The following is a 15,647-nucleotide window of genomic DNA, read 5'->3' on the forward strand; positions in this document are numbered from 1 at the left end:
GCTGTGCGCATGCGCGGTGCCGTTTCCGCGGGAGGGCACACCCCGGGGCCGGGCTGACCCTGTGCGTGAAACGAGCGTTTTCACTCAGGTTTATTTTGATAATAAACTCAGTAACACAGTTTGGTGAACCCAGAAGTGTCGGACGGCTGAGTGATCCCGGGTGTGCCCAGCTGTGGTTTTTGTTATGCTCATAAAATCAAGATACTGCTAAGTATGCCGACACGGATGGTTTATGTTAAGTTCTGTTCTTGTAGTATGCTTCTTAATAAGGTATAAATATAGGAATTGATAATAAAAAGTTAAGATTCTAAGGAGTTAAGAAAGACAACACTTTTTTGGAAGGCACTCCTTGCCAATGCAGAGTTCTGCTTGCGATACGTTTTGGGCTCTTTCATCCAGCTCTTCTGTGAAATGATCGCCTAAGGGATTAGAAATATTTTTTTTTGGTGAGGCGATTCCATGATTTAATCGCTCTTTTTGCTACTTCATATTCCCAGAGTTTGTGTGTGAACGCTGTCAGTGTGTGGTTCATTCCCTGATGCACAGATTGGCATCCGCAGCTTTGTTCTTGCCTGTGAGTTTTTGTTGCTGTAGCAGCTTCTTTTCTAGTAGTTGCCATTTTGACAAACACTGTAACTTCATGTATTTTCTTTAAAATTGACTCCACTTCCTAACTGACCCATTTAGAAAGACAGAAATTAGCTGTTGCCTTTGTAGTGGAATCAGTTTCTAGCAAAAATCACAAGCTAAACCACTGTGGAGTTGTGTAATGTACGTCTTGATATACCCCATTTTCTGTAACAACAGTGTTTCTTTTAGACTTGGATATATCCTCTATAGAGTTTTTTCCATTTTGAGTGTCCCTACAGGAGGTTACTTACACAATACTCTGGTTTCTCTTCAGATCGTATAAATCTTTCGCCTTTTACTAAAGATTTTTGTGGAGAGGAACAGGCACGAGTGTTATGATGTTGAGATTCTGGAGCGTGTTCAGAGAAGAGCCACAAGGATGGTGAGGGCTCTGGAGAACAAGCCTTATGAGGAGCAGCTGAGGGAACTGGGGTTGTTTAGCCTGGAGAAGAGAAGGCTGAGGGGAGACCTCATCACAACCTACAACTGCCTCAAGGGAGCTTGTAGAGAGGTGGGTGCTGGTCTTTTCTCCCAGGTGATGGGGGATAGAACAAGGGGAAATGGCACCAAGCTGTGCCAAGGGAGGTTCAGGTTAGAGATAAGGAGGAAGTTCTTTACTAAGAGGGTCGTCAGAGGCTGGAACAGGCTGCCCAGGGAGGTGGTGGAGTCACCATCCCTGGATGTATTTAAAAAGTGGGTAGATGAGGTACTTAAGGATATGGTTTAGTGGGTAGACAGGAGTGGTTGGACGTGATGATCTCAGAGGTCTTTTCCAACCGAGCGATTCTGTGAAACTACTGGAGATGGAAGAGAACACAGCTGGTAGGTACAGAGAGGTGGGATCTGGATCCCAGCTTTGACAGGGTTGTGCCACAGCTGAGGCTCAGAGCAATGCGTAGGATCTGTCCGCAGTCCTGGCAGGTGGGGTAAGGCTGCGTTGAGCAGGCACCAGGCAAGTCTCTGGCAGCGCACGGCTGAGGGGACGGTCTGAGAGGTAGAGAGAATGATGGCAATCTGTGTTCTCATTTTCACAGCAGCATTAGACTGGAGGTGAATAAATTGTGTCTGAAAAGAACTGAATTCACTTTTCTTTGGGCTGTAAGGCTACACTTCAGCAGAGTCCTGTTCTCTGATGCTGTTATAGGTTTAATCTAACAAAAGTTGAACTTCAGACTTCCGATTTAAAAAAAAACAACAAGAGATGAGGTAGAAGAGGCACAAATACAGCCAGCAGCAATTAGCAAATTAATGGGATGTTCCAAAATCTGTGTTCAGTGCCTCTTAGCATCAAGTCTTTTCCAGAGGTGCGTGCTTTCAGGAGGAGTTTTGGCTGCACAAGGAGAGGACTGGAGGATTGCAATCCTGGATTTTTTTCAGACCCGTTACTTGTCAGAATCGGTTGAGGGTTCCCCAGAAGCTTCTCAAACAGTTGGTCTAGGTGGGACTGTGGGTCGCTGAGGTCCTGAAGGAACTGCAGGAAACGTTGTTTGTACTGGCTGCCTGAAGTGTGGAAAACACATTTGGTGAAGTCTTTCATCACTTGAGACAACGGGTGTTTCTAAACTGGTTCTTTGTCATTTTTAAACAGTTGCTAGCATTCATACATGTATTTAACTCTCTCTGCTCCTCCCTGTCCCTAGTAGCATTTACATGTCCCCTTATTTTCCCCCTCTACTCTGCCCTGGTGAGACCGCATCTGGAATATTGCGTCCAGTTCTGGGCCCCTCAGTTCAAGAAGGACAGGGAACTGCTGGAGAGAGTCCAGCGCAGGGCTACAAAGATGATCAAGGGAGTGGAGCATCTCCCTTATGAGGAGCGGCTGAGGGAGCTGGGTCTCTTTAGTTTGCAGAAGAGGAGACCTCATTAATGTTTATAAATATATAAAGGGTGAGTGTCACGAGGATGGAGCCAGGCTCTTCTCGGTGACAAACAATGATAAGACAAGGGGTAACGGACACAAACTGGAACACAGGAGGTTCCACTTCAATTGGAGAAGAAACTTCTTCTCAGTGAGGGTGACAGAGCCCTGGCCCAGGCTGCCCAGAGAGGTTGTGGAGTCTCCTTCTCTGCAGACATTCAAAACCCGCCTGGACGCCTTCCTGTGTAACCTCATCTGGGTGTTCCTGCTCTGGCAGGGGGATTGGACTGGATGAGCTTTTGAGGTCCCTTCCAATCCCTAACGTTCTGTGATTCTGTGATTCTGTGTGATTTCTATATGAGCAATAAACCAGCATTTCACCTTCAAGTATTTAATCTCTTTTATCTCGTATGATGCTATGTGAAAAATCCTGCTAAGCAGGATATGAGACATTAGGAACTTGCAGTGATACAGCAGTGTAAACATAGCAGACATGAAGTAAAGAAAGTTTTAAATACTACAAACCTTGGACCAGGGAAATGCGATATGGTAAAAAAATCAGGACTTGATGTGGCAGGCTGGAAAAGATGTCGTAGAAAATCAAATCAACACAAAAGGCCGATTTCAAAGTGTGGCTAATTATTCAATATTGAGCTAGTGGTATTTTAGAACTTAGTTTCATTTCCTATGACATTCTTCACATTCTTTTGTAACATTTAGTTTTGATAATTTTTATTTTGTTTGATCAGAACTAGACCCACAGCCTGGCTAAGCAGCTTCTCTGGTATTTGGCCACAGAATTCAGAGTTCAATCTTTGGTTGCTCTTTGGTTCCATCCCGTACTACTCACAGCTTGTGTTGACAGATCAGGCAATAAAGTTCACACTTACCCAAGCAGAAATCCTGTCTAACACATTATAAATTATTTTAAATACTTGGAAATTCAGATGGTTTCAATGTATCAAAAAGCCACAAAGTCATCAGTAACTGTATTAGAGAAAAGGCACTGTATAATCTGGATTACTCAACATGAAATAATGCAAGTCTGTATCTGTCTTACCTGATTATTTCCCATGCCATGACTTGGTCCATTATTTTGCTTTGGTTGCTGCACATTGTTATCCCTGAAATAAAAAAGATGTCATCAGGCAAATCCTCGCTTGGTTTATCTACCTGCAGGGATGCAGCGTTTTCCAAGGGACGAGGCTACACTCAGAGATCTGGGTTCTGTTTCTGACTCCATCCCCTTCTGGCCTTAGCAAATAATTTCAATGTGCTATGCCCCTGTGTCCATGCATTTTGATTACCAATAACAATTAGGAAAGTGCAGTGTATTTGGGGAAAAAATGCTTGAGAACTGACAACTGGAGTATCTGGATTAAACTACCTAATAGCAGAGGACTGCTATTCAACTCCCTACTACTACTAATAGCAGGGAAGTATCAGGTTTTAAGAGGGGTGGAATTCTATGTATAGATAACACGTCTGACTGGCTTGCTAAATGAATCTGGAGCATCTTCTCGAGTGCTGGAATATGCATTTGTGGTCAGTGAAATACCTGTGTTGTCTTCTACTTTTCCTGCAAAGCTTCCTTCTTATTGCATCACGCTTAATCACTGCTAATACAGCAATGATGGCTACTGGCAACACAAGGAGGAAAAAAATAAGCAGGCCATCGCGAAGTGATGTATCTAGAGAAAAAGAATTGAGGTCACGTCAGATAGTGATCTTGTTAAACCTGATATTAAACCTCATGTTTTCTGCTAGAAAAGCCTTTCTGCTGTAAAAACTACAATTTTAGAATTATTATAGATAAAACAACTACTGAAATTTATAAAACGCTGTAATTGGAAAAGTAGGATTTGGCCTCATGTTATCACAGGTCCTTTCTGCCTTGCCCACCCCATGTTGTACAACGCACAACCTCTTTCCTTTTCCATATATTTTGTCAAGAATTCTAAAGCAGACAAATTCATTTTGTATTTGCTTACCCACAACTGATCTGCACACCATCTTTGAGAAAGCTGTTAATAAATACAAAACATTTTTCCCTTTCCCAAAATACGAATTTAGTAAAATTTGATAAAATTTTGACTCACAAAGCTATAGATGATGAACTTCACTAAACAAAAAGAGGGAAAACATTTTGCCTGGTCTCTCAGTGTGAAGGGCAGCAAAACCTACTCCATGTTCCCCTTGCAGAATTTCACAGCTCTTGCGTGGACCAACAGCTGCTTGCTGCCTGCACCTCCTTCAGCCCCTACTTTCTGTGAGACTCTGTCTATATATAAAGGCTGCTGGTTTTGTTCTCAAGCTATAGTCCTCCCCTATTACATCCATTTTATCAGAACTCTGCTTTAAATAACTAGGTAAATTTCTAAATAGCTGACTATTTTAAAAATGTAACAGTATTTCTAAGCAACGAATGCATTACTTTTTATCTCAGACAAAGTAGAGGTCAAATTCTCCCTTGGATCAACTTCCTTGATGTCTGCAAATGTACACATCAGCTAATAATGTTTGTTCTTCAAGTCAGCCCGTGATTAAGTGTCCCACGCAGTAGAAAAAAAAAACAACAACCCACACAGTTGAAAAGAGACTGAAAAGCCCCTGTTATTTGTAGATTATTTTTTGGACACTGGAGGCAGAACCAAGGCCAGTTTGACTCTCCTACCTATGTGAGCTGGACCACTGTCAATGCTGCCGCCGTAGCCTGACCGGTTACAGAACGGAGGCGCCCATCCAGAATGGCAGTGGCAGTTCCCGTTGTTGTTACACACCTGCAGGCAATGCAGCAGGGATCAGTCAAACAAACAGTGCCTCTCTGCGAGCAGCCACTTTCAACCTCCTGTCTGTGTTCGGAGTTACACAGCAAGAATTGCACATGGAAACAAGTAGTATTGCATAGGAATACATCGAGTATTGCTTAGGAATAAGCTCCCCTCCTCCATAACATCCCCAAACACTGAGAGATACTGATACTAGAAGTTAATCCTCTGTAGAAGTTAACCTTGATTTTGTTACTTGCCTGCAATAGATTACAGTCCAAAGATCTTAACGGTTTTACAACCTTTGGATTAAATTTTGATTTTTCAGAGACACATATGAATCAGGAGTCACTCGACTGCCCTCCTCAAAGGAAAATTTTCCTTTTGCAATTCAACAGCTCAGTAATATTAGAAAATTCTATAGGGAAATTCAGAAGAAATATCTTTCAATGTTAGTGCTAAGAGGTTTACAGTGTACTGGCAAAATTAATTACACATAATAAAGTGGACTTAACTTTTGATAAAGATTTGGAAAAAAAAAACAAACAAAGCCAGCTGGCTGGTTATTGCTTTTTTTGCAGGGATTCTGCACCTTTCTCTCTCTCTTATAGAAACAAGGCATGAAAACACCATCTACTCACCCCATTACCATTGCACTTCTGCTTCACATCACAGCTGTAGCCCAGACGACTTGCATCAACACATTCAAAATTTACACAGGCCTGGAAAAAATAATCAGAGTCTTTCAAACACAAAACTTCAAAAAAATCCCATCCTTTTATAAGTGTGCTATATAAATGTATATGTTTACAGGTCTACAGCTTTTACTTAAGTGTTAAGAAAAAGGGCTGATAGAACATTCAGTACTCCACGATTTTTATAGCTGTATTTATCTGTGTATTTATATATCTGATTTCCTTATGTCTGCAGATGCATTTTGATGGAGTAATTTGAATAACTGATACTGTTGATTTATAGCATCCCAGTTTTTGAAGAGCTAATTAATTGTATATATATATATCTCAAAAAGCAGATTTAAAAAATTTTATTATGGCTTACATATAAGAGATCTACGTAATGCTTTTGAAAGCTACAAACTTCCCAGTTGGTTGAACATATTTGGTAATGCCGCTGTGATTCATCTTACCTTCTTTTCTCCACAGGCTGTTCCATCGTGAACTTGAGCAGGATCAGGGACATCCGACCCTAAGTCAAAGTCAGAAGACCAGCATAAAACCCCAGATGCGTTATTGACAACACTCCAAGCAGGAAGATTTTGAAGACTCACGGATGTGCACAGGAGCTTGCCGCACAGACTATGCCTGCATGGAACAAATGATGCTCAGAGACAAGGTTAACAGAAAAAAAAAACCCTTATCTGTGCAAATACACCATCCAGTCACATTTTTTAGCTTGCATTTCAAGTAAATACTCTTTTAAATCTCATGCTCTAAGAGTCTGTAACAGAATACGTATTTTCCATTGCAGGTTTTAGGGTTAGCTGTTATTTGCTGGTAACTTACTGAACAGGACATTTCTTGTACACTCCACCTTTCATTCCACAGTTTCCAAACCTATCTCCTTTAATATTTGCTTTTTCGAAGCATACATCAGGTGCTTTTCGTGCCCCTGTACAAAAAAATAGCGAATCTCAGTAAGCCACTACACTGTCCTGAAAACATGAAAATGAAAAGTAAAAATTGGAAATGTCTATTAGGAGACCACAAGTTTTTTACATTAAATTATAAATGTACCTTTTCCGTATATAGATTCACATTGTGAGTCAAAACTCTGGCATACTCCATAGTAGCAATACGCCTTCATGTTGTCACAAGGGTGACCGTTCATGATATAAACGTCATCTGGACAGTAGGCGTTGCTTCCGTTGCAGTATTCGGGTAGATCACAGAAATCCATCTTTGTTCTGCACTCTGCTCCTGCCACCTTAAACTAGAACCGGAGAGGAATGCCACCCTACTTTTATTTTGCAACAGCAGATGTTGTAACAGGAAACAATGACAAATGAGAAACTTCTGTGATTTTGAGGAATTAAGGAAGTTTTTCATATCAATATCTAACAAAATATCCAAATCTGCCCTCATTTTCATATGGTGTAGCTATAAAGTTTATGACCTGAGCCTGCAGAGGACTAGGGTAGATCATACAAACGCAGACACAAGCATAAATTAAAAAGCAGGCAACTATCATAGACTCTGGAGAAGCCTGGTGTTGTGTAATGGAGATCACTGAGTGCCCTGACTGCTCCTGCCTCCTACAAGAGATGACACAGTGATGACATTACATTTTGAAACTACTGCCCAGGAGTCACTAGGCACAAATTCTCTGCTTATGTGCTAACTACTGGTAAATGTAGTTTGATAATGTGAAAATATGTCAGGAGATACTATGAGAGCTCTTTTCATACATTAAAAAATACTAAAAATAGTATCAATTTAGTTTAATCAAGCATAGCTTACCTTGCAATTTTTGCAGCAAAGTCCTTGAGCACATTGCGATCCAGGCGTGAGTTTGCAGGTTGCAGCATCGCAGCAAGGGTTGGTACACTCCTGAAGAACAGCCATGGACAAGGGGACATAAAGATTTTACCTCGCTATATAGCTAGCAAAGTACATCATCGAACCAAACCTTACACACGCCGTCTCTCTCACATGTTCTGGAGTTGACAGAAACGCTAACAGGAACCAGCATACGGCTTGGCTGTAATTTTTTATAAGTCATCAGAAAAACATCTGGTTTGATGTGTTGTGGCACAGGGGTATAGAATAGGTTTACACTTTAACTGGGTGCTAAAAGAAGCAGAACAGACTGTTTTTTAAGTAACACTTCTTATCACCCCTTTCCTCATCTTATTTTTCCACTATGTTAGTGGTTTGATACAGAGAAATGTTGGTATCTTTTAATGACTCAGAAGAAGGCCTATATAGTGGAACCAAGGTTTGCTGATAGTCTGTTGATTTATTAATGTCCTTTTTTGAGATGCTTATTTTCTAAAGAATGAGTCAATGTATCCTGTTCTTTGAGGGACATTTTGACAACGCAAAATTTGACTAACAAAATTAATTTTGTTGTGGACAAAGTTTAAGGGTTACAGTTAGGAAACCTGTAAGTGCTCTACAGATGAGTAGTCTCTCTTATGCAGAAGAAATAGCCACGTTGCTAAAACCAGCACAAAAACCAATGGCCTTTCCCCATACTCTGCACTGAAATGCACTTCTTTCTCAGCATTGCCTCAAAGTTCTGTGAAGTCCAGCAGCCCTTAACTGAGTTCAGATCAAAATCAAAGTATGGTTTTAGGCTTTTACTAAAATTCGTCTTTGTATTGCTTGCAAAAAAGTAAAATTACAAGGAAAACTCCTCAGATATTAATGGAAATCAGGCATACCAAAAGGCCAGTATTATACAATTAATATCATATCATATACAGTATCATATCCAACAAGTAGCCAGTTGAATTCCATTCATTACCTGTGGTTTGCCACAGTCGCATTCTTCATTGTTGTCGACCACATTATTACCACAGACAGGCTCTTTGTAGACATTACTTGTTTTGGGAGGATTTCGAAGGCAGTTTCCTCCTCCATTTAGAATAAGATTCTCAAAATCATCAGCACTGCAGGTGCTAAAATTCCTGGATCCACTGGAAAGCATAGTATTTTTAATTATAAATATTTTGCTAAATATTTGAAAAATTGTAACTCAAGCTCTTAAAATATTGTCAATCTATAATAAATATTGTGTTTCATAACATTAGGAGTTCATGAGATAATTATTTTTTACTTTATTTGGCATTAGAGTACAGTACTAGAAGTTAAAATACTACATGTAACATAAATGCAAGTACTTTGAGAAGCCAAAGAGACCATCAGATTATCCATTCTGGTGACCTATATAAAACAGGCCTTAGAAATTCCTTGTCTGTACTGAGTCAAAAAATGCTTGATTAAAAAATGTTTCCCAGAAAGACATCCACCTTCACTTGGAGTCCCTAAGAACTCAGGAATGCAACTTTCAGAAATAGTTTTGTTCAGTGTCCAATTACCCTGATTTATTAATACAAATGTGGGTAGATAAATAAACATGATCTTTTTCTCTTAAGGGGAAGCCAAAGAACAAACAAACTGAAAGAAACAGGGGCTGAGAGGTTTTGTTTAGATGAACTGTTAAAAGAATCTGTGTGAAGGACGCATGTTTGCACAAACCCACTGAATATGTGTAAACATTCTCAGCAGGGTAAAAAAAACCCCAGCAACACACTGCTATTTAAAAAAATAAACCCAGATAAGTTGTTAGGAATGCTACAAACAAAGAATGACTGGATTGGAAAACAGATAACATTTCAAATAAATTAAAATGATGTCAAGACCTCAGTCAGTGCATTCACCTCTGTGATTGAACTTGTCCATCAACTCCCCATTTCCAAAAGTTCTTCAAGATTCATGGGAGTTTCACAGCTTATAAGGCATAGTCACTGCGGATAAATACCGATTTTTAAAATAAAATAACTGGAAGTCTTACTTATCTGTGCTGTGCATAATGTAGGATGCAGGACACCTTTTATCGTCATGTTTCATTCCGAGATTATGCCCCAATTCATGTGCAACTACTGTAGCGTGACTTAACATGTTGTTATGATTCAACTGAAAAAGAGAAACAGCGTTAAAAAAATTGTGAAACTAAAGAAAAGACTGTGTTTCTATCTACTGATTAATTCAAGCCACAAAGCTCCCAGAGGCTATGAAAAAAGAATACTAAATTATATTGTAAAGGGAAAGCAGTAAGAACAGACAATTTGTCACTGTTTATTTTCAGGTAGGGCCATATTCTGCAACTTTCTATGCCTTCCATTAGGACCATATGCTGAATAACAACACAGTTAATCAGCCATGACACTCATTTCAATGGAGTCTTCAATGGCAAATGTACTGTTAAGGAATAGAGTGTGCTGCTGAGATTGTCCACGATGTTGTGGCACCCATATTGTAAGGACAGGAACCTCTGGAGATACTGGTTTTGCCCCAAAAGTGACAGAGAAAACATTGTTTCTTACTAATTATGCAAATTTAAAATTTTCACCTGTTTACAGCCTTATTGTGGGGAACTCTAGACACTTGAGAATGTAGTGCATTGTCTTCACTGTCTATCCATGTAAAGAGTGGAAAACTACACATTATTTTGTAGCTGCATCCCCATTCCAAAACCAATGTTGTTATGAACTTTAATGGTACGAGGATGGGCTTTTTTTACGCAGCCTTCAGTTAGATGAATTATAACAGGTGATAAAAAATTATTTCAGGACTAAATCAGTCAAGTGGACTGGAAGTTATGAAGAGAGAAATTAGGAAATGCTTCTTTTTTTAAAAAAAATAAAGTATAAAAATATGCACAAGTCTTTGTATAATATACCCCATGAAAGAAACCATTCAACTCCAAGTCCAGTCCTCAAGACTGGGGTAGCTTGACCAAATAGGTCAACAAAGTGCATTGTTTATTAGGATGTTCTGGAAGGTACCTCTGTGGAAGCAATGTCTGGCAATAGCAGTGTCTACAGCTCTGAGTTTTGTAAATGCACAGGGGAAAGCCTTCAATTGTTTGGGTATCTCTTTGCCCACCAGCAGGATATCTATGCCATTTTAGCAGCTCCTGTGCTAGTTTCACAGAATCACAGAATCACAGAATATGAGGAGTTGGAAGGGACCTCGAAAGCTCATCCAGTCCAACCCCTGCCAGAGCAGGATCACCAGACCAGGTCACACAGGAACCTACACACATAGTTTCCTCCATTATCCACAACATCGTGTACTTACAGTGCTGATTGACCCTCCCTGGACTTGTGAGCAGATGGTACCCACAAAAGCCATTCCAATGGATCCGCTGTAAGAGTTTCTCCCTCTGCAACAAAAGCAGTTTGAAGGTGGTGTTGAAGGAAGGGCTGAAAGTTCATGGTTTCTACTAAAGGACACTGATGAGTTTGAAACAAATATTGCAAGACAAAAATTTGGTCTTCTTGATGTCAAGAAGAGGTTTGTCACCATATCAGAGCCTTGCTGTAATTAATAATGAATATTTGAATAACATAGCTTGAATGTAATGATCAGTCACCAAAGTCTGCTGTGTCAGTGCCTCTGAGTTCACAGAATCACAGAAAAGTGGAGGCTGGAAAGGACCTCTGGAGGTCACCACCTGGTCCAACCTCCCTGCTCAAGCAGAGCTACCCAAGGCCACCTAAAGTTGATTAATTGTAAAGAATTAATTACAGTTCCTCATAATCTTTCTGGGTTAAAACAGTTTGGAAGTTGAGTGACTTTTACTCCAGTTATATTTTCATTCATATACAAACCCCAAATCATATACATTAACATTGGCAGCGTGGCTGGTCTTTCCACTGAATGAAAACTTACATTATGAGATGGCCAACATCATTTCTTGATCGTTTAAGAAGATCTTTCTGTCTCCAAGAAACAAATCTACCCAGTACATCTCCAGCTGAACCATCCATTACAGATATCTGGTTTGTATCTGTCCAAATCTCTAATCCAACCAAAACAATCTGGATGTTTAATGCTCTATACATCTGAAAAAAACATGGTGATAGTTCCTGCCCATCAGTCTGTTTCAACTGAATTAGGAATGATTACATCACTACTACTGAGTTAACCAGAAGCTGAACATACTGACTGAAACATAACTTTAGTTTCTTTGAATCTAAATATAAAATATTTCTATTCATAAACTAAATATAAAATATTTACAAAGTATAAACTAAATAAAAATATTTATAATACAAAACAAGATAAGGAAAGAGTATGTGACTGAAGGCAATGTACTTCATGAGGGTACCTAAACATATCTTTCAGTTGGAAAAGTTGGAAAGTCCATGTTCATTCTTTTCCTTAGCTAATTGTCTTGAGGAGAAACTGGGAGCAGGTGACCGGAATGCTTATGGAATTGCTCACAGCGCTGACAGTTTGCTTAATGAAAGACTACAAACATGAAAAATACTCTTCTGGGAAATGTAAAACATACTGGAGACCTCAGGAGTGGTTTAAAAACATCTTGCATCTCTCCCCCTGTTTGCGTCTCCACAAGACCTGTGCACAGATCCATGATGTGCCTGAAATGTGTTACAAATCACCGTTTAGCTTCCAAGTACAGTTTCAGAACTGCATTGGCTGTTCTTTTGGAAACTGTAATAGAGTAGAAACTGCTGAATCTGGGCAACTTATCTGACCTACCCCATCAACATAATTAATCAGCTCAACTGTTTCCTTTTGCACCGCAGCAGGATCAGAATTCTTCATCAAAAACTGTAAAATACCATATGAGAATGTTAGAGAAAACATTTCATGAGGTAATAACATGCATTTAGCCTTGGATGATATCATTACCCTGTTGTTATCCACAACCATAAATAATTCCACGTAGCTTTTCTGTGGCAGGACAGCTCGCTTCTTCTGCAAATTAGAAAGCACAATAAGTTAACAAAATAACTAATGAGTTCAACATTTTTTACTTCTCTTTCTCATTATTTTCATTTCATGTATTTATAAAGCAATGATGCATTTTTTTAAAGTGGCTTCAAAAGTCAATGTGCCTTACATTTCCACATAAGTACGTGTATGTCAGTAATTCACATCTGGTCAGACACTGAGACGCGTGAGCTGAATGACAGCTTCATGCCTTTCATGTCAACCCATTACTGTCTTGGGCAGACCTCTGCTCTTCTGCTAAAGGATTGCTTCAAGCTACGTTAAATTCCCATTGTGCTGTTCTGTTTTAGGATTTCTTTAGCATTACTCTCACCACTGTGGGGTCCATGAAAATGAAGTGGCCTGCCAGGCCAAGCCCACCCGCAATGGTACCACGCCAACACAAGAGCTCTAGAGACCTTTGGCTGCTGAAACAGACTGAGGAGATGGCTTGGACTGCAGCTCTCGGGAGAGAAAGAGGTAAATATTTACCCTCAAAAGCTTCTCCTTGCTAGAGGTACTGTTTGGTAAAAACGCATAGTTCACAGACTGCTCCACAAACATCTTCTCGTGATGAAGGCTGGCATTCAGCACATCGCATCGGAAGGGGATATCTTGCATATCTTTTAATTGGTAAAACACGTGTTCAAATGTGCTGGACGTGTTGAGAGGCTCCATTCCATACCATTTGCCACCGATGTAAAGAATTCCTCTAATAATCATGAAAGAATGACAAATTATTCCACAGTTTTCCCTCATGGTTATGACATGACAGCTGAATACATAAAAACTGTAACTATTCATACCACAGTGTTGAAATAAATTATCATCTTAATTTATCTTAAAATAGGGGAGAAGTTCAAATGCCCAACGGGATCTCAAAAGACAAAATATATCTTATTTAAAATACTCGATTGTGCACTAATGTGGGCTCCTTGAATCAGTTAGTGAGAAAGCCAAATTGTTCCTAAATGAGTCTGGATTGCGGGTACAGAACTGATGCAAAGGGTCTTTTAAAATATTTATCTCTAGTCCCACTCCTAGCCCCATGCAGCTAAAGTAATCTAGCATTTTAGAAAAAAAAGGTATCTTCTAAGACAGAAAGAAAGGCTAAAAGCAATCACCAGGGTGTTTATGAGGGCAACAGCAGCATTGCACTGCTGAGTGTGGCCATGTATAAAGATTTTGCATTTGTCCATGGCTCAGAAACACCTGGAACGTGTCCATTCACCGAACCAGAATCTTTCAGAAGCTATTATCTTGTTCTCCAGCATATCAAAACTATATTTAGAAAAAGAATTTTCTAGTCAATATTTTGTGAAAGAAAATGCTCAAAAATGCGTGTTCAAGGTAACCAAAGGTTTTGACTCTGTATCAGTTTGCAGAACAGCCAAAATGAAGTCTCTGTTCTGCTTAGTGAGATCCAGCATTACCTGAAATACCAGTATGCAGATCATTTTATTCTTCATTTAAAGGAATGCCAGGAATTGTCATTACTCATTGCGAGTGGCATCTCACTGAGATACTGTACATGAAAGATAAGTGGGTGAACTTTGTCTCATTTGCCTCTTAGGGCCACAAAGATGATCCAAGGGCTGGAGCAGCTCTGCTACAAAGACAGGCTGAGAGAGTTGGGGCTGTTCAGCCTGGAGAAGAGAAGGCTCCAGGGGGACCTTATAGCGACCTTCCAGGACCTGAAAGGTGCCTATAAGAAATCTTGGGGAGAGCTGTTCACCAGGGCATGGAGCAATAGGATGAGGAGTGATGGTTTTAAACTAGAAAAGGGCAGATTTAGGTTGGATATGAGGAAAAAGTTCTTCACCATGAGGTGGTCGATCACTGGCACAGGTTGCCCAGAGGTGGTGCAGGCCCCATCCCTGGAGATATTCAAGGTCAGGCTTGGGGGCTGTGAGCAACCTGACCTGGTACCAATGTCCCTGCTCACTGCAGGGGTTGGACTGAAGGAGCTTTAAAGGTCCCTTCCAACCCAACACATTCTGGAATTCTGCGATTCTATGATTCTTCTTGCTTGTCAAAAAGACATCGAGCTGAACAAAACTACAACTGATAAGTACATCCAAAGTCCAGGTGAAGAGCCAAGCCCAGAGAAGGCAGGGGAACATGGACACATACTAAGCCCTTTCTGAATGTCTGCACAATTTGCTGTGCTTGCCATCTCATTATATGAACATATGTAATGAGATTATAAATTCATATATAATCATATGAACTGATTCTGCAGGGAGAACGCCACTGTCTTTCATGCATTAATCTGGCCCCTTTATGTTTCTCAAATAAATGTAATTTTCTTGCATTTGAAATATAAAAAAACTTTTGAATTTGGTCAAAGCTTTTTCTACAGAAATGGTTTTTCTTTTGAAACATTCCCATTCATGAGAGAATTGTTTGCAGGGTTGTGTTAAGTTTAGCAAAAGCTTCATCAGCATTTCTTCTACAAAGGTACCTCTGGTCAAGACCTTTGCACCAAGTAATAGAGGCCTCAGTTCATGCCCTTGTTCTGCCTATATGTGGATTATTGTATTTTTCTGTGAAAGAATTTTGGAAAAGAGGAAAAAAAGTAGTATTCGAGGAAAGCTATCAAACTTGTAAAGAGTTTCAGCTTCATCAAAGGCAAATTTTAAAAAAAAAACTAATTGCAAGATAGGATGGTGCTTTCTCTCCAACTGTATGATGAAGAGCAACTGTTTTTTTACCGCTTTACTTTGGTACTGCACAATTAATTATCTTGAAGTAAAAAGCAAGAGGCAATACCTAAGGCCATCGCACGTGCTAAGAGCAAGCATCGAGTCAGCAATTCCTTCAACAGCGCCATGATAATAACAGTCTGTCTGAAATGCAATAAAACCACGTAATTAATGACAAGTAAAGGTTGTTGCCTTCAAA

The 15,647-nt window shown here is 39.8% G+C and overlaps 1 protein-coding gene across 1 annotated transcript; it reads right to left on the minus strand.

The window, feature by feature from the left end:
- Positions 1–2,051: 2,051 nt before the first annotated feature.
- On the minus strand, positions 2,052–15,592 carry LOC104534829 (disintegrin and metalloproteinase domain-containing protein 9-like; the record flags this gene model as incomplete). Its single annotated transcript, XM_010190095.1, has 17 exons — positions 2,052–2,130; positions 3,014–3,066; positions 3,549–3,612; positions 4,047–4,179; positions 5,163–5,268; positions 5,898–5,978; positions 6,404–6,578; positions 6,780–6,885; positions 7,011–7,206; positions 7,734–7,823; positions 8,743–8,914; positions 9,793–9,914; positions 11,082–11,166; positions 11,676–11,848; positions 12,510–12,581; positions 13,236–13,455; positions 15,516–15,592. Coding segments are annotated over 17 exons (2,004 nt in total), but the record flags the coding sequence as incomplete, so codon positions are not given.
- Between the last annotated feature and the right edge of the window lie 55 nt (positions 15,593–15,647).

This window comes from Mesitornis unicolor, unplaced genomic scaffold, assembly GCF_000695765.1.
Source record: "Mesitornis unicolor isolate BGI_N332 unplaced genomic scaffold, ASM69576v1 scaffold22718, whole genome shotgun sequence".
Lineage (NCBI taxonomy): Eukaryota > Metazoa > Chordata > Aves > Mesitornithiformes > Mesitornithidae > Mesitornis > Mesitornis unicolor.